At 38.9% G+C, this 24,132-nt stretch overlaps 1 protein-coding gene across 3 annotated transcripts in view; it reads right to left on the bottom strand.

Moving 5' to 3' along the window:
• LOC121519615 overlaps positions 1 to 24,132 on the bottom strand; it is a 125,809-nt gene that overhangs the window by 58,048 nt on the left and 43,629 nt on the right. For 2 of the 3 annotated variants that reach the window (XM_041802391.1, XM_041802392.1), the window contains 5 exons: positions 22,479 to 22,919; positions 21,775 to 22,215; positions 11,075 to 11,512; positions 6,161 to 6,598; positions 2,419 to 2,856 (listed from right to left, as the gene is read on the bottom strand). In XM_041802391.1, the coding sequence (XP_041658325.1) occupies positions 2,419 to 2,856; positions 6,161 to 6,598; positions 11,075 to 11,512; positions 21,775 to 22,215; positions 22,479 to 22,919 (2,196 nt within the window). The remainder of the gene's footprint in view (positions 1 to 2,418; positions 2,857 to 6,160; positions 6,599 to 11,074; positions 11,513 to 21,774; positions 22,216 to 22,478; positions 22,920 to 24,132) is intronic. The other variant, XM_041802393.1, reaches the window with a different exon arrangement.

The following is a 24,132-nucleotide window of genomic DNA, read 5'->3' as shown; positions in this document are numbered from 1 at the left end:
CAGATCAGATCAGGAGACTCATGACCTGTCGGAACACTTGGTCTGAGCTCCATTTCTCCAACATTGTCTTTTGTCCACACACTTTAAGGCCCCAGTGTTTTGCTTTCATTGGTGGCAGAGTTAACTGGTGACTTTCACCTCAAAGACTTCATAGATGTCGTCATTATTGCTGTCAAAAGCAGACAGAGTCCTTGTGAATGACATCTGTTTACTTTGAATTATACTCTCAAAATAAACTCAGATATGTGATTGATGAAAAACTAAACTAGTACAACCACAGCCACAGACACACTCAGCTGAAAGTCAGCACTTTACATGACAACTGGTTGAACCAACACACTGATCTGATTTCCATTAGTTTAACAGGTTTAAATGTTAACAAATCTTTATCTTTATAATCCAAATTTAAAACATTTGTCTCCTCAAGACACTTTGTCAAGATGGCAGGTCTTGACTGTCCTCTTGTTTACATTATTAATGAAGAGCCAATATTAATCCTAATGAGATCAGAACTAAGCATCATTTAGTAAAGCTGTAGAGGAGAGGAAAAACTTTGATGTTCACTTTGAAAATAGACTTCATCTGTCTCAACCAGGTCAACAGACATGTGTGTCTCTGTTCAGTGACAATAACACATCAGAAAGATGTTGATATTGTGGACTTGGCTTATCATTGGTCTCTCAAACGTTGTCACTGTTGTTCCTGCAGCTGTGTTCTTTCTCACATCCCCTCTGTCTCTACACCACCCCTACAACATGTCAGCATACTGCATTTTCAACCTGTGTTGCATCAACTCTTTAGGATGCTCACAGCCAACGCTTCAAACCAACACTGGGAGTGTGTGGCCGCCATCATGAGTCCACACAGCTAACATCAAGGAAATATCCGGCCCAGGGATGCTGTTAGGGATGTTTTCACACTTTGCACAAATGTCCACTCTGACTCAAGGATAAACTGACCACATTTTGAAGATACAAGGTCATGATCAGAAACCAGCCCTGCCCCTCATCTCCACCCAACACTGTACTTTCACTGTCTGCTATGTTTTACTCCTCAGAGGCAGACAGCTGCCAGTTGGTAGTTCCGGTCAAGACAAGAGAAACCACTCAACCATTTTCAAACAGACTGATTCAGTCATGAACTGATGGATATTTGGAGGCTTTTATAACTCCCCATTCTGCAGTGGCACAATCCAGACATCATTGTTTGTATTTTCTTCCAGCTATTTCAAATCAGTTGTTCTTTGTGAGTGGTTTATATTTTTACATTTCCTAGTTAACCCTTAACGCCTCTGTTGTCGCAAATTTGATACATACTTCTATCTAATTAATATGCTCAATAAATTACTAAAAGAACTTATAAATACAATCTGATACATGATAAAAAATGCTCAAGTGGATTACCTGTCACCAAAAACACCTAATGAATGAAATGAGATACTAAAAATATATTTGTTAAACTTTATGGAAATTTGGATTTTTAAAAATTTCAATAGAAAGTTAAATGAACGTCTCATTTTTTAAAAAAAATTTGAATTTTCTGGCTGTTATTTATGTTTTCAGGAATTCAGGGGTTAATCTCCTCTCTGCTATATCATCCATCATTCACTCTGTAATGCGCTTCAACACTTTCAGGTATTAGTCTCTAATTCTCTCAGCAGGGACTCTGTTGGAGCTTGGTAAGGTGTGTTTGATTGAAAAGAACTATGGGGATTTAAGGAACAAATACACTGGAGTGTGGGGATTAAAAAGCTTCATTGGAGACATTAAATAGAGGTGACATTAATATGATCTGATTACATGAAAACATTCACTTCATTTTGAAACCACAGGAGACCAGAGACAGATTTGATTTGAACATTCAAATCCTCTGAATGCTCACTCCACATGATTCAGCTGGATTGTGAGACCACACACCTGCCAGTCCTAGTGACCATTTCACACTGGTTATTCCACAGACATGAGATCTCACACAATCTGACATGATCAACAAATATCTCCAGAGGATAAACAAATATGGAGGATGATCAATGCCATCAGCTGGCTGTCTTTCATTACACATTATAATGGCACTAATGTTGTTGCTAGAATCCAACTAGCTAGTCTTCTTCTTCAATATTCCACTTGGCCCAGGGCAAGAGAAAATAAACATGACAGCTAACAGAAACACAGAGGTGTTTCTGTTAGCTGTCATGTTGGTGAGCTGTAAAAGTACACAACATCCTTTTAGTCAGGCTTCCTGGTCCGCTCACTCTCACTGGCTTTATCAAAACTGAGGAAACCTGATCTGGATTCAGAAATATCAAAAGACCATGACCCCTCATCACAGAGGGGGAAATCCAGTCCAAAGTGATCTCTTGTGTACCCAGACAACAATAGTAGAACCCTGTAAAACTGATGTCAAATTAAAATAACTTACCTGAGCTTTGAGATATAAGGCAGACAATGAAGGAAGTTCCTCACTTCACTCTCTTCATCTGACCATCCTCTCAGCTCCACATGAATTTTCTCTGTTTGGAGTTTCAGCACTCCCAGGAGGATGGAGGTCTTTCTCTCTGAGAGGTCTACAGACCACACAGTCTGATCTGATGTAAAAAAGGACTGCAGTGGCTGAAGGACACTCAAGCCTATTTTGGTCTCATAGTTCTTTATATGAGAGTACAGATCCAGAAAGACATCACACTGAGAGGACTTGTATTTAGAGTTTTCTTCAGTGAAGGGGAATGTTTGATGTCTGCACACTGATGATAACAGCTCCAGTGTGTTCTCTCCACTCTGCAGTTCTCTCTCTGTTGTTGCTGCTGCACAGAACAGACTCCCACAGAACTTGCCTCCACTGTCAGACCAGCCAGGGAAACTGAAACAAGAGACAGAAATTATTAGCAGTGCAGGACTGTCAGTTTTCAGTTGTTGAACTTGTGTGACTTAAATACGTCATGGAAAATACAACGCATTTTTCCATGTTTTCACACAGTTCTTTCTGGGTTTTCTTTAAAGAAAGCTACCAAAAGTCACATGAATTTGGCGTCATAACTCCATGAGTCCTGAGGAGATCTTTAGTCTTTCATCCTCACATCCATGTCTTTCTTTCAACACACAGTAAACCCGTTTATATAGAGATCAATATGCATTTATCACACCCCAAGAACACAACATTAATAACATTGTGCACTTTATTTCAGTTGTCAACATTTTGTTCATGTAATAATCCTCTGTGCTGGCAGTGGTCAAGCATTTTGTTTTCTGCTTGTCCATCAGTCACTCCACACTTCTGTCAGGCCCATTCTCATCAACCTGATATCTCCACAAAGCTTTGAGAGAGGGGGGATCTTCAAACTTTGCACAAATGTCCCCCTGACTCTAGGATAAACTGATGAAGGCTGGAGATATATAGCTGCTGTTTCTCCCTACCTTTGTGTCTAGCTGTGTCAGGAGCATTCCTGTAAATATACCTGAATATTAGCAACACCTGTACATGCAGTAAAGGGTTCACCCAACAGGTCAAGCTGTTTACAGCTGACTGATGTGTAGGATAGAAACTACAGAACATGCTGACAGTGAATATGATAACTCTGAGCTCAAAACTAACACAATAAACATCAATAATCTATAACAGAATCAGATCAGATCAGGAGACTCATGACCTGTCAGAACACTTGGTCTGAGCTCCATTTCTCCAACATTGTCTTTTGTCCACAGACTTTAAGGCCCCAGTGTTTTGCTTTCATTGGTGGCAGAGTTAACTGGTGATTTTCACCTCAATGTCTTCATAGATGTCGTCATTATTGCTTACGGCAGGCAGTCCTTGTGCATGACATCTGTTTAGTTTGAATTATACTCTCAAAATAAACTCATCAGATATGTGATTGATGAAATACTGCACTAGTACAACCACAGCCACAGACACACTCGGCTGAAAGTCAGCACTTTACTTGACAATTTATTGAACCAACACACCGATCTGATTTCCATTAGTTTAACAGGTTTAAATGTTAACAAATCTTTATCTTTATAATCCAAATTTAAAACATTTGTCTCCTCAAGACACTTTGTCAAGATGGCAGGTCTTGACTGTCCTCTTGTTTACATTATTAATGAAGAGCCAATATTAATCCTAATGAGATCAGAACTAAGCATCATTTAGTAAAGCTGTAGAGGAGAGGAAAAACTTTGATGTTCACTTTGAAAATAGACTTCATCTGTCTCAACCAGGTCAACAGACATGTGTGTCTCTGTTCAGTGACAATAACACATCAGAAAGATGTTGATATTGTGGACTTGGCTTATCATTGGTCTCTCAAACGTTGTCACTGTTGTTCCTGCAGCTGTGTTCTTTCTCACATCCCCTCTGTCTCTACACCACCCCTACAACATGTCAGCATACTGCATTTTCAACCTGTGTTGCATCAACTCTTTAGGATGCTCACAGCCAACGCTTCAAACCAACACTGGGGAGTGTGTGGCGCCATCATGAGTCCACACAGTTAACATCAAGGAAATATCCGGCCCAGGGATGCTGTTAGGGATGTTTTCACACTTTGCACAAATGTCCACTCTGACTCAAGGATAAACTGACCACATTTTGAAGATACAAGGTCAAGATCAAAACCACTCCTGCCCCTCGTCTCCACCCAACACTGTACTTTCACTGTCTGCTATTTTTTACTTCTCAGAGGCAGACAGCTGCCAGTTGGTAGTTCTGGTTAGGACAAGAGAAACCACTCAACCATTTTCAAACAGACTGATTCAGTCATGAACTGATGGATATTTGGAGGCTTTTATAACTCCCCCATTCTGCAGTGGATAAATCTGTGATATACACCTCTGATAAAATAATGAAAAAAGCCATGTTTGTCCTGCAGTGATTATACTTGTTAATGCACCTCTGTGTATAAAATATATACGTGTAGTCAGACCTTTCCGTATCCACAATCCAGACATCATTGTTTGTATTTTCTTCCAGCTATTTCAAATCAGTTGTTCTTTGTGAGTGGTTTATATTTTTACATTTCCTAGTTAACCCCTTAACGCCTGTTGTCGCAAATTTGATACATACTTCTATCTAATTAATATGCTCAATAAATTACTAAAAAGAACTTATAAATACAATCTGATACATGATAAAAAATGCCCCCAAGTGGATTACCTGTCACCAAAAACACCTAATGAATGAAATGAGATACTAAAAATATATTTGTTAAACTTTATGGAAATTTGGATTTTTAAAAATTTCAATAGAAAGTTAAATGAACGTCTCATTTTTTAAAAAAAATTTGAATTTTCTGGCTGTTATTTATGTTTTCAGGAATTCAGGGGTTAATCTCCTCTCTGCTATATCATCCATCATTCACTCTGTAATGCGCTTCAACACTTTGAGGTTTGAGTCTCTAATTCTCTCAGCAGGGACTCTGTTGGAGCTTGGTAAGGTGTGTTTGATTGAAAAGAACTATGGGGATTTAAGGAACAAATACACTGGAGTGTGGGGATTAAAAAGCTTCATTGGAGACATTAAATAGAGGTGACATTAATATGATCTGATTACATGAAAACATTCACTTCATTTTGAAACCACAGGAGACCAGAGACAGATTTGATTTGAACACTCAAATCCTCTGAATGCTCACTCCACATGATTCAGCTGGATTGTGAGACCACACACCTGCCAGTCCTAGTGACCATTTCACACTGGTTATTCCACAGACATGAGATCTCACACAATCTGACATGATCAACAAATATCTCCAGAGGATAAACAAATATGGAGGATGATCAATGCCATCAGCTGGCTGTCTTTCATTACACATTATAATGGCACTAATGTTGTTGCTAGAATCCAACTAGCTAGTCTTCTTCTTCAATATTCCACTTGGCCCAGGGCAAGAGAAAATAAACATGACAGCTAACAGAAACACAGAGGTGTTTCTGTTAGCTGTCATGTTGGTGATCTGTAAAAGTACACAACATCCTTTTAGTCAGGCTTCCTGGTCCGCTCACTCTCACTGGCTTTATCAAAACTGAGGAAACCTGATCTGGATTCAGAAATATCAAAAGACCATGACCCCTCATCACAGAGGGGGAAATCCACTCCAAAGTGATCTCTTGTGTACCCAGACAACAATAGTAGAACCCTGTAAAACTGATGTCAAATTAAAATAACTTACCTGAGCTTTGAGATATAAGGCAGACAATGAAGGAAGTTCCTCACTTCACTCTCTTCATCTGACCATCCTCTCAGCTCCACATGAATTTTCTCTGTTTGGAGTTTCAGCACTCCCAGGAGGATGGAGGTCTTTCTCTCTGAGAGGTCTACAGACCACACAGTCTGATCTGATGTAAAAAAGGACTGCAGTGGCTGAAGGACACTCAAGCCTATTTTGGTCTCATAGTTCTTTATATGAGAGTACAGATCCAGAAAGACATCACACTGAGAGGACTTGTATTTAGAGTTTTCTTCAGTGAAGGGGAATGTTTGATGTCTGCACACTGATGATAACAGCTCCAGTGTGTTCTCTCCACTCTGCAGTTCTCTCTCTGTTGTTGCTGCTGCACAGAACAGACTCCCACAGAACTTGACTTCACTGTCAGACCAGCCAGGGAAACTGAAACAAGAGACAGAAATTATTAGCAGTGCAGGACTGTCAGTTTTCAGTTGTTGAACTTGTGTGACTTAAATACGTCATGGAAAATACAACGCATTTTTCCATGTTTTCACACAGTTCTTTCTGGGTTTTCTTTTTTTTTAAAGAAAGCTACCAAAAGTCACATGAATTTGGCGTCATAACTCCATGAGTCCTGAGGAGATCTTTAGTCTTTCATCCTCACATCCATGTCTTTCTTTCAACACACAGTAAACCCGTTTATATAGAGATCAATATGCATTTATCACACCCCAAGAACATAACATTAATAACATTGTGCACTTTATTTCAGTTGTCAACATTTTGTTCATGTAATAATCCTCTGTGCTGGCAGTGGTCAAGCATTTTGTTTTCTGCTTGTCCATCAGTCACTCCACACTTCTGTCAGGCCCATTCTCATCAACCTGATATCTCCACAAAGCTTTGAGAGAGGGGGGATCTTCAAACTTTGCACAAATGTCCCCCTGACTCTAGGATAAACTGATGAAGGCTGGAGATATATAGCTGCTGTTTCTCCCTACCTTTGTGTCTAGCTGTGTCAGGAGCATTCCTGTAAATATACCTGAATATTAGCAACACCTGTACATGCAGTAAAGGGTTCACCCAACAGGTCAAGCTGTTTACAGCTGACTGATGTGTAGGATAGAAACTACAGAACATGCTGACAGTGAATATGATAACTCTGAGCTCAAAACGAACACAATAAACATCAATAATCAATAATACAATCAGATCAGATCAGGAGACTCATGACCTGTCGGAACACTTGGTCTGAGCTCCATTTCTCCAACATTGTCTTTTGTCCACAGACTTTAAGGCCCCAGTGTTTTGCTTTCATTGGTGGCAGAGTTAACTGCTGACTTTCACCTCAGTAACTTCATAGATGTCGTCATTATTGCTTACGGCAGGCAGTCCTTGTGCATGACATCTGTTTAGTTTGAATTATACTCTCAAAATAAACTCATCAGATATGTGATTGATGAAATACTGCACTAGTACAACCACAGCCACAGACACACTCGGCTGAAAGTCAGCACTTTACTTGACAATTTATTGAACCAACACACCGATCTGATTTCCGTCAGTTTAACAGGTTTGAATGTTAACAAATCTTTATCTTTATAATCCAAATTTAAAACTATTGTCTCCTCAAGACACTTTGTCAAGATGGCAGGTCTTGACCATCCTCTTGTTTACATTATTAATGAAGAGCCAATATTAATCCTAATGAGATCAGAACTAAGCATCATTTAGTAAAGCTGTAGAGGAGAGGAAAAACTTTGATGTTCACTTTGAAAACAGACTTCATCTGTCTCAACCAGGTCAACAGACGTGTGTCTCTGTTCAGTGACAATAACACATCAGAAAGATGTTGATATTATGGACTTGGCTTATCGGTGGTCTTTCAAACGTTGTCACTGTTGTTCCTGCTGCTGTGTTCATTCTCACATCCCCTCTGTCTCTACACCACCCCTACAACATGTCAGCATACTGCATTTTCAACCTGTGTTGCATCAACTCTTTAGGATGCTCACAGCCAACGCTTCAAACCAACACTGGGAGTGTGTGGCCGCCATCATGAGTCCACACAGTTAACATCAAGGGAATATCCGGCCCAGGGATGCTGTTAGGGATGTTTTCACACTTTGCACAAATGTCCACTCTGACTCAAGGATAAACTGACCACATTTTGAAGATACAAGGTCATGATCAGAAACCAGCCCTGCCCCTCATCTCCACCCAACACTGTACTTTCACTGTCTGCTATGTTTTACTCCTCAGAGGCAGACAGCTGCCAGTTGGTAGTTCCGGTCAAGACAAGAGAAACCACTCAACCATTTTGAAACAGACTGATTCAGTCATGAACTGATGGATATTTGGAGGCTTTGATAAATCTCCCTCTAGTGGCTATCTTTAGACTCCTTGCTTACTCTTATGTCTCTAAACCTTACTTCTTTCATAACCACTTCACGAGTAACGACATGACAGTGTTCTACGCGTTGAGTTGGCATATGGCTACACAGGATCACGGTAAAACAACCGTGCTGCTCTGCCGCCGTCACTCGTTTATTGACTTCGGCAGCATTTCACAATAAAACACTTCACTTCCTGTATACATCACATGACTATGTAAGTCTTAAAGCATAACAACAAAACTCAGCTCTGCCATAAGCCCTATGTCCCAATAGTACAGAATACTTCAAAAAATTCCTGGATTCAGACGGTGACCCGGATCACTCCCTAAATCTAAACAGTTCTTCCTGTTACCATTTCTGACATTTCCTGAAAATTTCATCAAAATCTGTCCACAACTTTTTGAGTTATGTTGCTAACAAACGAACAAATGGACCCGATCACATAACCTCCTTGGCGGAGGTAATAAACGTATTACTTATTAATAGTGGCAGCAAAGACGATAATTGAGGAGTGGAAGTGGATCGTTGGTTGTGGAAGTGGCAACAATAGGGATAATGGAGGTTAAATAAAACGCAAAGAAAAGGGTGAGGCTGAGACGGCAAAGGAAAAAAAATGCGACATTTAGAGAGTGAAGCCGCTAAATGTCGCAAATTAACTGAAATGTTCAGCAGCACAGCCAGCAGCAGCAGCAACACAAGTTCATGTTGATATTAGCAGCATCTAAGAAGTGAGTGTTGAGGCGAGGACTCGTGAGAGCCATACAGCTGTGCAGCCTCAGCATGGTACAGCCAACTGTGATGATGAGGGACAGAGAGATGAGCTGGTGGAAGTTCCTCAGACAGATACAGGGCAAGTATGGAACATGAGAAAGGGAGAAAGAGAGTTACTTGCTAGAGCTGATGTTAGCAAATGTTACTCAGGTTGCTACATTTTTATCTGTACCCAGTTTGTGCAGCACAGTACAATGCAAAAACTGAAATGAAATAAAATGAAAAGAAATAATGATTACAGTAGTTAAAACAGCTCCACTTTAAACATTTTATCTGTAAAATGACATATGCAGCAGTAATATTAAGAAATTTAAAAAAAATAGTACAAAACTGTTAGGGACTGTTGTACTTTTACTTTTTAAGTTTTGGTAACATTCCAGTTTTCTGATAATACTTACAATCTTTGAAGACTTTGAATACAGCAGTTTCATTTGTAGTGGTGTATTTTCATTAAAATGTGGTATTATTATTTGTGGAGTAAGATTGATTACAGCATGAATTAATTAGGATTATTAATAAAGTAATTGTAAGATTGCATGGAATAGATGATATAATATGCTGTTATAATCAATTGGATACATAAAACCAGTTTTTTAAAAAAATCCATTCCATCATTACGTATCAAATAGGGGGAAGATGAAATGAGAATGAATCAAAGAATGAAATCATCTTTAATTGATCTAAACAACTTCAGCATTGTGTGCCAGGCGTTGATGAGTTTCCGTGCACCAATTATTGTGGGCCGGGCTAGGTCAAAGTCCAGGGCTGTTTTTTAATCCCAGTCCATCCCTGCTTGTTAAAAACCCTCTGGGTTTAAAATAAGTTGTCAGACCTTTACTTACCCACAACACAAATGTCAAGTTTTGATTTTCTTCCAGCTGTGTCAAATCAGTTGTTCTTCATGGGTGGTTTACATTTTTATATTTCCTTGTTAATCTCCTCTCTGCTATGTCATCCATCATTCACTCTGTAATGTGCTTCAACATTTTCAGGTTTTAGTCTCTAATTCTCTCAGCAGGGACTCTGTTGGAGCTTGGTAAGGTGTGTTTGATAGAAAAGAACTATGGGGATTTAAGGAACAAATACACTGGAGTGTGGTGATTAAAAGGCTTCATTGGAGACATTAAATAGAGGTGACATTAATATGATCTGATTACATCTTGAAACCACAGGAGACCAGAGACAGATTTGATTTGAACATTCAAATCCTCTGAATGCTCACTCCACATGATTCAGCTGGATTGTGAGACCACACACCTGCCAGTCCTAGTGACCATTTCACACTGGTTATTCCACAGACATGAGATCTCACACAATCTGACATGATCAACAAATATCTCCAGAGGATAAACAAATATGGAGGATGATCAATGCCATCAGCTGGCTGTCTTTCATTACACATTATAATGGCACTAATGTTGTTGCTAGAATCCAACTAGCTAGTCTTCTTCTTCAATATTCCACTTGGCCCAGGGCAAGAGAAAATAAACATGACAGCTAACAGAAACACAGAGGTGTTTCTGTTAGCTGTCATGTTGGTGAGCTGTAAAAGTACACAACATCCTTTTAGTCAGGCTTCCTGGTCCGCTCACTCTCACTGGCTTTATCAAAACTGAGGAAACCTGATCTGGATTCAGAAATATCAAAAGACCATGACCCTCATCACAGAGGAAATCCAAAGTGATCTCTTGTGTACCCAGACAACAATAGTAGAACCCTGTAAAACTGATGTCAAATTAAAATAACTTACCTGAGCTTTGAGATATAAGGCAGACAATGAAGGAAGTTCCTCACTTCACTCTCTTCATCTGACCATCCTCTCAGCTCCACATGAATTTTCTCTGTTTGGAGTTTCAGCACTCCCAGGAGGATGGAGGTCTTTCTCTTTGAGAGGTCTACAGACCACACAGTCTGATCTGATGTAAAAAAGGACTGCAGTGGCTGAAGGACACTCAAGCCTATTTTGGTCTCATAGTTCTTTATATGAGAGCACAGATCCAGAAAGAAATCACACTGAGAGTACTTGTATTTAGAGTTTTCTTCAGTGAAGGGGAATGTTTGATGTCTGCACACTGATGATAACAGCTCCAGTGTGTTCTCTCCACTCTGCAGTTCTCTCTCTGTTGTTGCTGCTGCACAGAACAGACTCCCACAGAACTTGACTCCACTGTCAGACAAGCCACAGAAACTGAAACAAGAGTGAAATGTTGTTAGCAGAGCAAAACTTTCACTTTCAGTTGCTGAACTAGTGAAACTTAATAATAATAATAAATTAAAGAATCACCGAAAATGCAACACCATATCCATTTTTACACAGTCCTTTCTGGGTTTTCTTTTTTAAAGAAAGCTACCAAAAGTCACATGAATTTGGCGTCATAACTCCATGAGTCCTGAGGAGATCTTTAGTCTTTCATCCTTACATCAATGTCTTTCTTTCAACACACAGTAACCCCATTTATAAAGAGATCAATATAGATTTATCCCACCCCAAGAATACAATATTTATTTCAGTTGTCAACATTTTGTTCATGTAATAATCCTCTGTGCTGGCAGTGGTCAAGCATTTTGTTTTCTGCTTGTCCATCAGTCACTCCACACTTCTGTCAGGCCCATTCTCATCAACCTGATATCTCCACAAAGCTTTGAGAGAGGGGGATCTTCAAACTTTGCACAAATGTCCCCCTGACTCTAGGATAAACTGATGAAGTCTGGAGATATATAGCTGCTGTTTCTCCCTAACTTTGTGTCTAGCTGTGTCAGGAGCATTCCTGTAAATATACCTGAATATTAGCAACACCTCTACATGCAGTAAAGGGTTCACCCAACAGGTCAAGCAGTTCACAACTGACTGATGTGGAGGATAGAAACTACAGAACATGCTGACAGTGAATATGATAACTCTGAGCTCAAAACTAACACAATAAACATCAATAATCAATAATACAATCAGATCAGATCAGGAGACTCATGACCTGTCAGAACACTTGGTCTGAGCTCCATTTCTCCAACATTGTCTTTTGTCCACAGACCTTTTTTTTTAAATTATTTATTTATTTATTTATTGTTTATTTGATGTGGACATCACAATTACATTGGACAAACCATCTGCATTGTTTGAGTGTTTTAGCACAGGTGCTAATTCGCAACACTTGTCCACAGGAGGCTTTTGAGATGATAAAATGATAAAAGTAATAAGAGAAGAAAAGGAAGAAAAAAGTGCAGTGTAAAATAATGTCACAACAATAAAAAAGAAGCAGTTTTCCCAGATTAAATATATACATAAGCTATAAAGCAAAGGCAACATGATCAAGCAATCATCCAGTCAAAGTTATTCATGTGAGCACTGTTGTTTTGATTTTAGCCATTGTTTGAGTCCTTTGTTAAAAGCATTACTATTGGTCTCCAACTTTAGATTAATAGGTAGTGAGTTCCAAAGTTTTGCCCCTTTTACAGAAAGAGCAGACTGACAGAATGAAGTTTTGTATCTTGGGACAAGACAATCACCACTGGTGGAGGATCGTGTGGCCGCTCTTTGAGAGCTCTGACGCCTGGTTGCCAGTTCAGAAAACAGTAGTGACACATGATTGTTTAGACATTTAAAAAACAATTTAAGAGTACTAAAATTCATAAAATTTTCAAAAGTGAGAAGATTGTGTTTTCTTAAAATGTGGCAGTGATGCCATCTCATTGATTTCCGGTCCATGACTTTTATTGCCTGCTTGTATATTGAGATTATGGGTTTTAATGTGGTTGGAGAAGCTTGTGACCATGATGTAATGCAATATGATAGATGAGAAAAAATCACTGCATGCATGTACAGTTTTACAGCTTGATGTGACAGGTTCCTTCTGATAAAACGAAAGCAGTTAAGATTTGGTTCTACCTTCTTGCAGATGTACTTAACCTGACTTTCAAACTTTAAGTTCTTGTCCAGGATGATGCCAAGGTACTTGACTTCATTCACTTCATCAATGATTTTGTTCTTAATCCTGACCTCAAACTCATCATGTGCAGGCCTATTACGCATGGAGAAGCACATGGATACAGTTTTTTTTACATTAAGAGTTAGATGGGATAACTCAAGCCATTCAGAGATGTGCAATAAAGCCCGCGTCAGATGCTCACCTGCCAGTCTGGGTGTTTTAGTGGACACATGGATGACGGTATCATCAGCATACATCTGGCAGTTGACATCTGGACAGCAGCTTGGTAGGTCATTGATATACATTGTGAACAACAATGGACCAAGAACAGACCCTTGTGGTACTCCCATGCTGTTTGCTTTCATTTGTGACTTCACCCCATTGACCCTGACACATTGCTGTCTCCCCCCCAGATATGATTTGAACCACTTCAGAGCTGCAGATGACATTTTGAATTGATTTAGTTTGCTAAGTAAGACACTGTGGTTAACGGTGTCAAAGGCCTTTTTTAAATCCAAGAACACTGCCCCTACGACATTTCCTTTATCTAATTAAGTGATGCAAGAAAGAACATGACAAGCTAGCGACAACATATTTGCAATTCAAACAATACAAACGGTGGATACAAGACAGGGAGCTCACGACGATTGAAGGGTTTGAAGGGCTATGTTCCTGTGTGTGTAGATGCTTGTGTATAACATGTGAGGGTGTGGATGTGTGTGTGTGTGTGTGTGTGTGTGGGGGGGGGGGCAGTCATTTGTTGAGGGGGATCATGAAAGAATGGTGAAGGTATGGGGTGTCAGCTTAAGCTGGAATTGAGTTGTACGAATACATTAAAGACAAGAAACAAAGAGAGACATTGTAAAAAAAAGAAAAAAATGAAAGGCAATATATATGGATATAACATGTATGTAAGTAAAGGAATGGTTCATGCGGAATAGATAGAAATAAAAAGCGTTTCCAATTAGTAAATGATAGAGAAAGAATAAAAGAAAAGGGAAAAAAAGAAAGATCAATGGGGCAACAAAAGGGGAAAAACACATAGTAAAAATAATGATTCAAAAGATAATAATAATTAAAAACGATTATTAGTAATAATAAGAATAATAATAATAATAATACCTTGCATTTGTATTCTGTTATTACTGTAATAATTAAACATTTCATGTCCTTTCTTTAGTTTCCCCTTTTTTTCTCGCTCTTGTCACCCCGTCCCTCCTCCTCTTCTCAATTTTGAGAGCCTCCTCACCTCCTATAGTCTTTGTAGACGTATGAGATGTGAGGTTTAGGTGACCCTTACTCAGTCGCCCCCTGACCCTGTGGAGGGAGCCAGCCAATGGCTTCATTCTTTAAGTCAACTTGCCTTCAGTTGAGCAACTCCCAGACCGAGAGAGAGGGAAAGGACTGAGCATATTAAACCCCCCCCAAAAAAAAAAAAAAAAATAATAACAGAACAAAAAAAAGATTAAAAATACGGAGAAGAAAAAAAAACATACAGTGCTTAACAAATTTTTTAGACCACCTGTCATATTTGTCTCAGAGACCATCCAGCATCATGAAGTGCTTTAATGCAGACTCTTTCATTTTCAGTGAGCTCTCCATGTTTTACCATTTTGAAAAGGAATGAGGAATTTCAAACTGAATTCACCTTTTTATACCCAAATTTGAGCCGGCTCACTGGGCTTCTCTGACAAGTCAGAAATTAATCAAGCATAACATTCAACCACTAAAACTCATTTTTCTCTTCAGGAATGCAGGTAAATAACTATAATTTGACATATTAATCAAGAAATAATAATAATGAGCTTTACTCTTTTTTTCATTTTTTTTGTAAATCAGTAAATTTGAAAATTCATGGATAACAATAATAATTATATTTTAGCATTAAAAATATCATTTGGGTTAAAGAGCTTCTACATGTTGGTGTATTAACCATTGCAGAAACATAAAAATGATTTTGGTAATAACCAATGCCGTTCATTTAGGGCAGCTGTGGCATAAACCTTACTTTGGGTGTTGGTCTGATAAATCTGTTAAGCACTGTACATGAAACAGAAAGGTGGAAGAAAGTGATTTATAATACTGGTGTGGCTTTGTGTTGCTATGTTTTATGTAGAAATAACATAAATGAAAATAGTAATATATTTACTGTAGTAGTAATCAAAAGTTCATATTAAGATATAGTATTTTTGTACAAGTAATTGTTTAAATGGGGTTCAATAATGATAATAGCAATACTGATGATGATAATATAATTATAATAACAATAGTTTGTAGCAATGTAATTGTTTAGAATATATTACTGTTATCATTCACAGCCACTTCAACACCCTCAAGAGGTAATTATTACATCATGAAATATTATTTCAGTGATAGACCAGTAAGAATGAAAAATAAAATAAAATAAAAATAAAATAAAATAAAAATTATATAAATATAATACACATAATTCAATAATAATATCAATGATATAATAATAGTATAGATAGTAATAGATATAATAGTATAACAACACTATAATATAAATTGCATGAAAATAAATGATATAATAGTTATATAGTAAAGATATAAATTACATGAGGCGCTCCCCTTTAAAAAAAAAAAAAAAAAAAGAATGCGTATGAAGGAAATTTGTGAGGGTGGAGAAATAAGAATCCAAATATTAATAGGTAAGGTATTTTAGCAAAAGAGGAGGCAAGTGGTTGGGTGTAGAGGGATTTATGAAAGTGTATTTTGTATGTCCAAGTGATTGTATTTATTAAATGAGAGTGTTGTTAGGATGTGCTAGGTGAGTATTCTATGGAAGTGGATGGTCAGGCAACAAAAGAGGTTAGTTTGTTGATGAATGAAGACCAGGTATTTTTGAAGTTGGTTGGTTTGTGGGTGATCATTTTCTCTATGGATTTATGTTCTATTAGAAGATTTTTCCATTGTTTGACACAGAGATGTTTTTTTGATCTCCAGTTTAGGAGGATTGTTTTCTTGGCGACAGCTAGGGCTGCATGGAGTATTCGAGGAGAATGTCTGATAAGTTGGAGTGTGGAGGTGTCACCTAGGATGCAAAGTTGAGGGGATAAAGGGATATGGCAGCCCAGTAAAAGCGATAAGTGCTCTGTGATTTTGACCCAAAATTCCTTAACTGGAGTGCAATCCCAGAGAGCGTGAATGTAGGTGTCTGTTCTGTTCTGAGAACAGTGTGTACATTTGTCAGAATCAGTGAACCCCATCTTGTGTAATTTCTCCCCAGTGTAGTGTATTCTATGAATGACGTTGTACTGAATAAGTTGTAAATTGGTGTTTTTCAAATTTATAAAGATATTTTTAAAGCTTTGCAACCACAAATTGAGATTAGTGCAGATGGATAAGTCTTGTTCCCATTTAGAGGAGGGGAGAGAATATGACATGTCTGAGGTACTGAGGAAGTTGTATATTCTAGAAAGTAATCTTCAGTTATTTGGAAGAAACATTCTAATTGGTTGGAATTTGGATAACTGTTGAGAATATTTTTATGTTTGGTGGATTATGTATGGTGGGTTTTAACTGGATGTACTGGAGATACTGATTGTCTTGGATGCCAAACTGTTGGATGAGGTACTAAAAACTGAAAAACTGGGAGTTTTGGATGATATGATGAAGATGAGTGAGTCCTTTGTTCTTCCAGGTAGTAAAGTTTAGTGTTTTATTGTTGATGGTGATGTCTGGGTTATTCCAAATCGGTGAACGAGTTGATGCTGCGACTGTGGAGTTAGTAATTTGGAGGGTTCCCCACCAAGCTGTCAGAGCTGAGGATATTGTAATATTTTGAAAGCAGGTATAATAATATAATAATTGATTTACTGATGAATAGAAGGTCTGATAGAAGGATGTTATTGCAGAGAGTCTGTTCTGTTTCTAAGCAATGGGATTCTGATTCTGTGGGGTTAAGCCATTTCTTTAAATATTATAACTGGTTTGATAAATAGTACAACTCAAAATTTGGTGCTTCTAGGCCCACTAGTGACTTGGGTTTCTGCAATGTTGATAGTTTTATTCGAGAATCATTTTATGTTCTGTAGATGAAGTTTTAATCCCTTTGATATGATTGTTCTGACATATTGCAGTGGCTAGTGGTTCTACAGATAACGCAAAGAGTGACAGAGAGAGGACATCTTTGCCTGGTACCATTGTGCAGTGGGAAATTTTGTGAAATTAACCCGTTAGTAATGCCAGTGGCTGTTGGTGAGGTGTATAGTGCCCTTATCCAATTAACGAATGACTCCCCAAAGCCAAACTTATGTAGAGTTGCAAAAAGAAAATTCCAGTTGACTCTGTCAAATGCCTTTTTTGCATCTAGTGAGAGTATGGTAGTGCTAATTTTTTGATAACTTGAGAACTGTGTGAGATTGAATAATTTACAGGTACTGTGAGATGACTGTCTTCATTTAATGAAGCCTGATTGATCGGTATGTATGAGAAATGGTGTAACTTTTTCTATTCTAACTGCTAATGATTTACTTGTTATTTTTATGTCAGTATTGATGAGAGAAAGTGGACGGTAACTAGAATGTAGGCTGGGATCTTTGTCTGGTTTAAGGAGAAGCGTAATCAAAGCTGTGTTCATACTAGATGGTATATTGAATGTGGTTGTGAGTTCTTGTATCATTCTTAACAACAATGGGGAAATGGTTGACTAGAAGTGTTTGTAGAAATCAGCAGGGAAGCCATCTGGACCAGGAGCCTTATGATTCAGTATTTTATAAAGAGCACTGTAAAATTCTTTTGGTGTTATAGGTTGGTCTAGGGCAGTGGTTCTCATATGGGGGTACGCGTACCCCTGGGGGTACGTGAAGGCACTCCAGGGGGTACTTGAGATTTTAAAATATATTCCAGCTATTTTAGAAAATAGCGCCTTTCTTTGCATGTCAGAAGCGAGACGATTTTGCGAGTATATTACGTACATTCTAAAATCACATTCGTGCTGCGAACGTCTGCAGTATGTTTTCTCTGTCCTGTGATAAACAGTGATATTTATTGGAGCAGAAGATAAAAGGTTTCTCCCTCCCTGTCCTTCACTCCGTGCGTAACGCGGCACTTTTACGCACAGCCAGGAGGTCAGTGCTGTTTAGTTTCACTGTTTTACTCACTGTGCCAGCCAAGTTTGTAAGAGGAGGGACTGACTTTTCATTCATTCTATGTCAAATATCATCAATAAGAGTAATAATGGAGGGCGCAGCTGAGATTCGCGGTGAGAGGAGTTAACTCACCCACAGCACACAGACTGGCTCACCTGTTTTTGTTCCAGACTGGTCAGAGGAGACATTTCAGTCAGCTGGTTGAGCCGTAGCATTTATAAGTAGTATGTCTGAGGTCAGAGGAGACTATGTTGGTAAATATTTCACTGGAATAAAGTCCCGTTAGTTTAGAAACAGCTCCAGCTGTGTGTGTAGCACATTTGTGGTAACATGGACATGTGGTGCTGCCTGCTGCCTGTCTCCCTCTCTACCAGGCTACATGAGGCAAAAACACAAGCACTGACTACAGACAGATATGAGGAGAGGACAACATCAGGTGGTGTTAGAGAGGAGGATGTTTTTGTTCCTCTGTCTGCCTTAAAAATCAGCACCACCACCATGTGCGCTCATCGGAGCAAAACTTTGAAAAAATACCCACAGCAATGTGGTGCTGAGAAATGATGTTGCAGGTGTGGAAGCTTGCATTGACTCGCTACAGGTTCTTAATGTAAATATTTTGTGTGAATAATTTGCACGAAAAATTTGCATCTGGAGTGTAAGGACCTTAAGTTTATGAAGTGGAGTTTATATTTTGTAAATTAATTAAATTTAATGACCCTAAAACCCCCTGAGTCTCCCCCATGGCAGAATGGTTTGACCCATTATGGCACATGCCTGTCAATCACTGTATTCATAACCTCTCCATTCATAAAAAGATTCATGATTTATTTTTGTGAAGAAATGCTGGTCTATAGCTAAGTTCATGATTTCAGTTTGAGAAGAGATCTTTATTATGATCCCAAAAAGGGGCACCAAGCTGTTTTTTTATAATTTGTTAATTTTTACAGGTTTTTAGTTCTCTCTAGCTCTATGTTTTTATTTCCAAATTATTCCAGAGAGAACGCTGCAGCTGAGCAGAGTTTTGCACACTTCTGGGTTTAAATGGTTTTATGCCTTTCCACTCACTGGTTTCAATACATTAATTTGAATTCCCACATTTAGTGATGAGAAAATGTGCCATGAATTTAGTCAAGCATTTTTAACATTTAAAATGTTTAAAAAAATATTTGAATTTATGATTGTTTATCAGTTACAAAGTTTGATAAATCAGACAGCTGTCACAGCACTGTTTAATGTCTTTCTTTTTGGCCAAAAAGCTTTGCGCTTTTTAGGGGGTACTTGGCTGAAAAAAGACTTTACAGGGGGGTAAACAACTGGAAAAAGATTGAGAACCACTGCTGTAGACATTGGTGCACAAATCGTGAGAAGAGCGCTAAGGAGAGAAAGAATATTTAGAGATAGATGATAAATTCTGGTGATTTCATCCATACGACAGAGGCAGTGGGGAGGGATAAAGCCTTGTTACTTGCTGCTTTGAAGTATGTTTCAATATTTGACCTTCCCTTGTTCCCAAGTCCTTTTTGCTGCACTAGGGTTGCATCTGAAATAATGGGGTTAATAATAATGATCATACATGGTGTAACTGCAGGAATCTTACCTAAAAAACAGAGGTTTTAATGTGACCTTGAAAAAATAACTCTTCCTCCATGGCCCCCCTTACCTGTGGCATCTCTCAAGGCTCAGTTTTAGCTCCTCTTTTATTTTCCATTTACATGTTGCCACTCAGTAGCATTATAATTAAACACAACCTCTCATTCCTTTGTTGATGATATACAAATATATCTCCCTCAAACCTCACAGCCCTCAGTCCCTACAACCACTACTCAACTGTTTCCAGGAAATCAGTGATTGGATGGCACAAAATTTCTTAAAACTTAATCAACAAAAACAGAAATACTTCTCTTTGGCCCCCCTGCCCTCACCACCCAAATTCAAAATCACCTTGACCCTCTGTCAGCCTGTGTCAAACCCTCTGCCAAAAACCTGGGCGTGATTTTTGATTCTTCTTTCACCTTTGAAAAACAAATAAACTCGGTGATTCACGCTTTTATTTCATCAAGATTAGATCACTGCAACTCACTGTACTTAGGAGTGAGCCAATCCCTTTTACAACGTCTACAGTATGTCCAGAACGCTGCTGCCAAATTTTTAACAGGTACTAAAAAACGCAAACACATCTCCCCCATACTCTCTTCCCTCCACTGGCTCCCTGTCCATTTTAGAATCTATTTTAAAATTTTACTGCTTGTTTCTAAATCACTCCATGGCTCAGCTCCTTCCTATTCATCTGACCTTTTAACCCCCTACGCTCCAACACATTCACTCCGTTCCTCTGACCAGTCTCTCCTGGTCATCCCTCAGACTCTGAGAAAACTCAGAGGTGACCGGCCTTTTTCAGCTGCAGGCCCTCATCTATGGAACCAACTGCCCCCTCACATTAGATCCTTGGCATTTCCTTGGCCTTTGACTCAAATTAGACCGCTCCCTCATATCCCGTTTCTGTTAAACAAACACTCCCGGTATTAACATCTCTTCACTCTTTGTGTTTATTGTCTATTGTTCTTTGCTGTTGTGTAGATATTGTTATTTGTATCTTGCCTCTCTATATGAAGAACTTTGGTCAGCTCATGCTGTTTTTAAATGTGCTATATAAATAGATATGATTTGATTTTGATTTGATTTGAAACATGGATTAATGGAACACACAACTATTTGTGCTGTCACGGTGACGAATTAATATTACAACACAAAATTGGCTGAGGAAGCTCTGCCCAAAACATCTGTGCCATAATAAAGGCAAACTGAGTGATCAGAGTGCTGTCCGTTTATTTTGTCCAATGAATTAATACTGTATAATCTGACGAATTTACGCATTAACAGAGTCGGCAATTTTCTGCCAGCATTCCTTCCTGGCTTTCACTGCGGCAACAGTGTTGCTTCTGGCCTGGATGAGTGCTTTAAATTCCTCATATTTTTGAAGAATGATTGTCTGATCATCCATTGAGAAATACGCTAATCTGCAGGCTTTCTCCATGTTTGCGATTGGTCAGATGCTGCAAACACCACCCCTTTTATGTTAGCGTGCACTGATCCAGATTGGAAAACCCTGGGTGCAGTTAGCGAGTTGATAACCAGCTTCATCGTACAGCTGATCTGGATTGCGAATGTGTTGATAAATCAATCCAGCTAGTGGAGAGATATCCCAGGCGTGTTAATCCAGTTTCGTTGTATATGCTTCTGGTCCGCTCACTCTCACTGGCTTTATCAAAACTGAGGAAACCTGATCTGGATTCAGAAATATCAGAACACCATGACCCCTCATCACAGAGGGGGAAATCCAGTCAACGTGATCTCTTGTGTACCCAGACAACAATAGTAGAACCCTGTAAAACTGATGTCAAATTAAAATAACTTACCTGAGCTTTGAGATATAAGGCAGACAATGTAGGAAGTTCCTCACTTCACTCTCTTCATCTGACCATCCTCTCAGCTCCACATGAATTTTCTCTGTTTGGAGTTTCAGCGCTTCCAGGAGGATGGAGGTCTTTCTCTTTGAGAGGTCTACAGACCAAACAGTCAGAACTGATGTAAAAAAGGACTGCAGTGGCTGAAGGACACTGAACCCTGTTTTGGTCTCATAGTTCTTTACATGAGAGTACAAATCCAGAAAGAAATCACACTGAGTGTTCTTATATTTGGAATGATGACACTCAATGAAAGGTATTGTTTGATGTCTGCACACTGATGATAACAGCTCCAGTGTGTTCTCTCCACTCTGCAGTTCTCTCTCTGTTGTTGCTGCTGCACAGAACAGACTCCCACAGAACTTGCCTCCATTGTCAGACCAGCCAGAGAAACTGAAATGAGAGACAGAATTTTGTGAGCAGAGAATGATTTTCAGGTTTCAGTTGCTGAACTTTTGAAACTTTTACTTAATTAATAAGAATATTTGAGAATCACCGAAAATGCAACACCATATCCATATATACACAGTCCTTTATGAGTTTTCTTCGTTTGAATAAAGCTATAAAAGTCACATGACATTTGAGTCAGAACTCAATGAATCCTGGGGAGATCCAGTAGAGCCCTGTAAAACTGATGTCACATTAAAATAACTTACCTGAGCTTTGAGATATAAGGCAGACAATGAAGGAAGTTCCTCACTTCACTCTCTTCATCTGACCATCCTCTCAGCTCCACATGAATTTTCTCTGTTTGGAGTTTCAGTGCTTCCAGGAGGATGGAGGTCTTTCTCTTTGAGAGGTCTACAGACCACACAGTCTGATCTGATGTAAACAAGGACTGCAGTGGCTGAAGGACACTCAAGCCTATTTTGGACTCATAGTTCTGTATATGAGAGTACACATCCAGAAAGAACTCACACTGAGTGTACTTATGTTTAGAATAATAAAACTCAGTGAAGGGGAATGTTTGATGTCTGCACACTGATGATAACAGCTCCAGTGTGTTCTCTCCACTCTGCAGTTCTCTCTCTGTTGTTGCTGCTGCACAGAACAGACTCCCACAGAACTTGACTTCACTGTCAGACCGGCCAGAGAAACTGAAACGAGAGTCAGAATTTTGTGAGCAGTGAACAACTTTGAGTTTTCAGCTGCTGAACTTTGAAGCTTCAACCGAATAAATTAAAGAATCACTGAAAATGCAACACCATTTCCATTTTTACACAGTCCTCTCTGAGTCTTCTCTGTTTAAATAAAGGAATCAAAAGTCACATGACCTTTGAGTAAGAACTCCATGAGTCCTGAGATCTTTAGTCTTTCATTCTCACATCCCTGAGTTTCTTTTAACAGACAGTAAACTCACTTATAAAGAGATCAATATAGATTTATCACAGCCCAAGAACACAACATTAATATCATTGTGTACTTTATTTCAGTTGTCAGCATTTTGTTCATGTAATAATCCTCTGTGCTGGCAGTGGTCAAGCATTTTGTTTTCTGCTTGTCCATCAGTCACTCCACACTTCTGTCAGGACCATTCTCATCAACCTGATATCTCCACAAAGCTTTGAGAGAGGGGGGATCTTCAAACTTTGCACAAATGTCCCCCTGACTCTAGGATAAACTGATGAAGTCTGGAGATATATAGCTGCTGTTTCTCCCTACCTTTGTGTCTAGCTGTGTCAGGAGCATTCCTGTAAATATACCTGAATATTAGCAACACCTCTACATGCAGTAAAGGGTTCACCCAACAGGTCAAGCTGTTTACAACTGACTGATGTGGAGGATAGAAACTACAGAACATGCTGACAGTCAATATGATAACTCTGAGCTCAAAACTAACACAATAAACATCAATAATCAATAATACAATCAGATCAGATCAGGAGACTCATGACCTGTCAGAACACTTGGTCTGAGCTCCATTTCTCCAACATTGTCTTTTGTCCACAGACTTTAAGGCCCCAGTGTTTTGCTTTCATGGGTGGCAGAGTTAACTGGTGATTTTCACCTCAATGACTTCATAGATGTCGTCATTATTGCTGTCAAAAGCAGACAGAGTCCTTGTGAATGATGTCTGTTTAGTTTGAATTATCCTCTTAAAATAAACTCATCAGATATGTGATTGATGAAAAACTAAACTAGTACAACCACAGCCACAGACATACTCGGCACTTTACATGACAACTGGTTGAACCAAGCAGCAACCTCCAGTCCTTAAAAATGAAGCCAATGCGGAAGTGCCAAAAATTGCTATACTGCGAGTGTCCACTGGAGGCTGGCTGCAGGAACACTGGAAGTCCTGTATGCACA

The sequence above is a fragment of the Cheilinus undulatus genome, linkage group 13 (genome assembly GCF_018320785.1).
Source record: "Cheilinus undulatus linkage group 13, ASM1832078v1, whole genome shotgun sequence".
Lineage (NCBI taxonomy): Eukaryota > Metazoa > Chordata > Actinopteri > Labriformes > Labridae > Cheilinus > Cheilinus undulatus.
The sequence above is the reverse complement of the archived record's forward strand: the minus strand, read 5'-3'. Positions and strand labels throughout refer to the sequence as shown.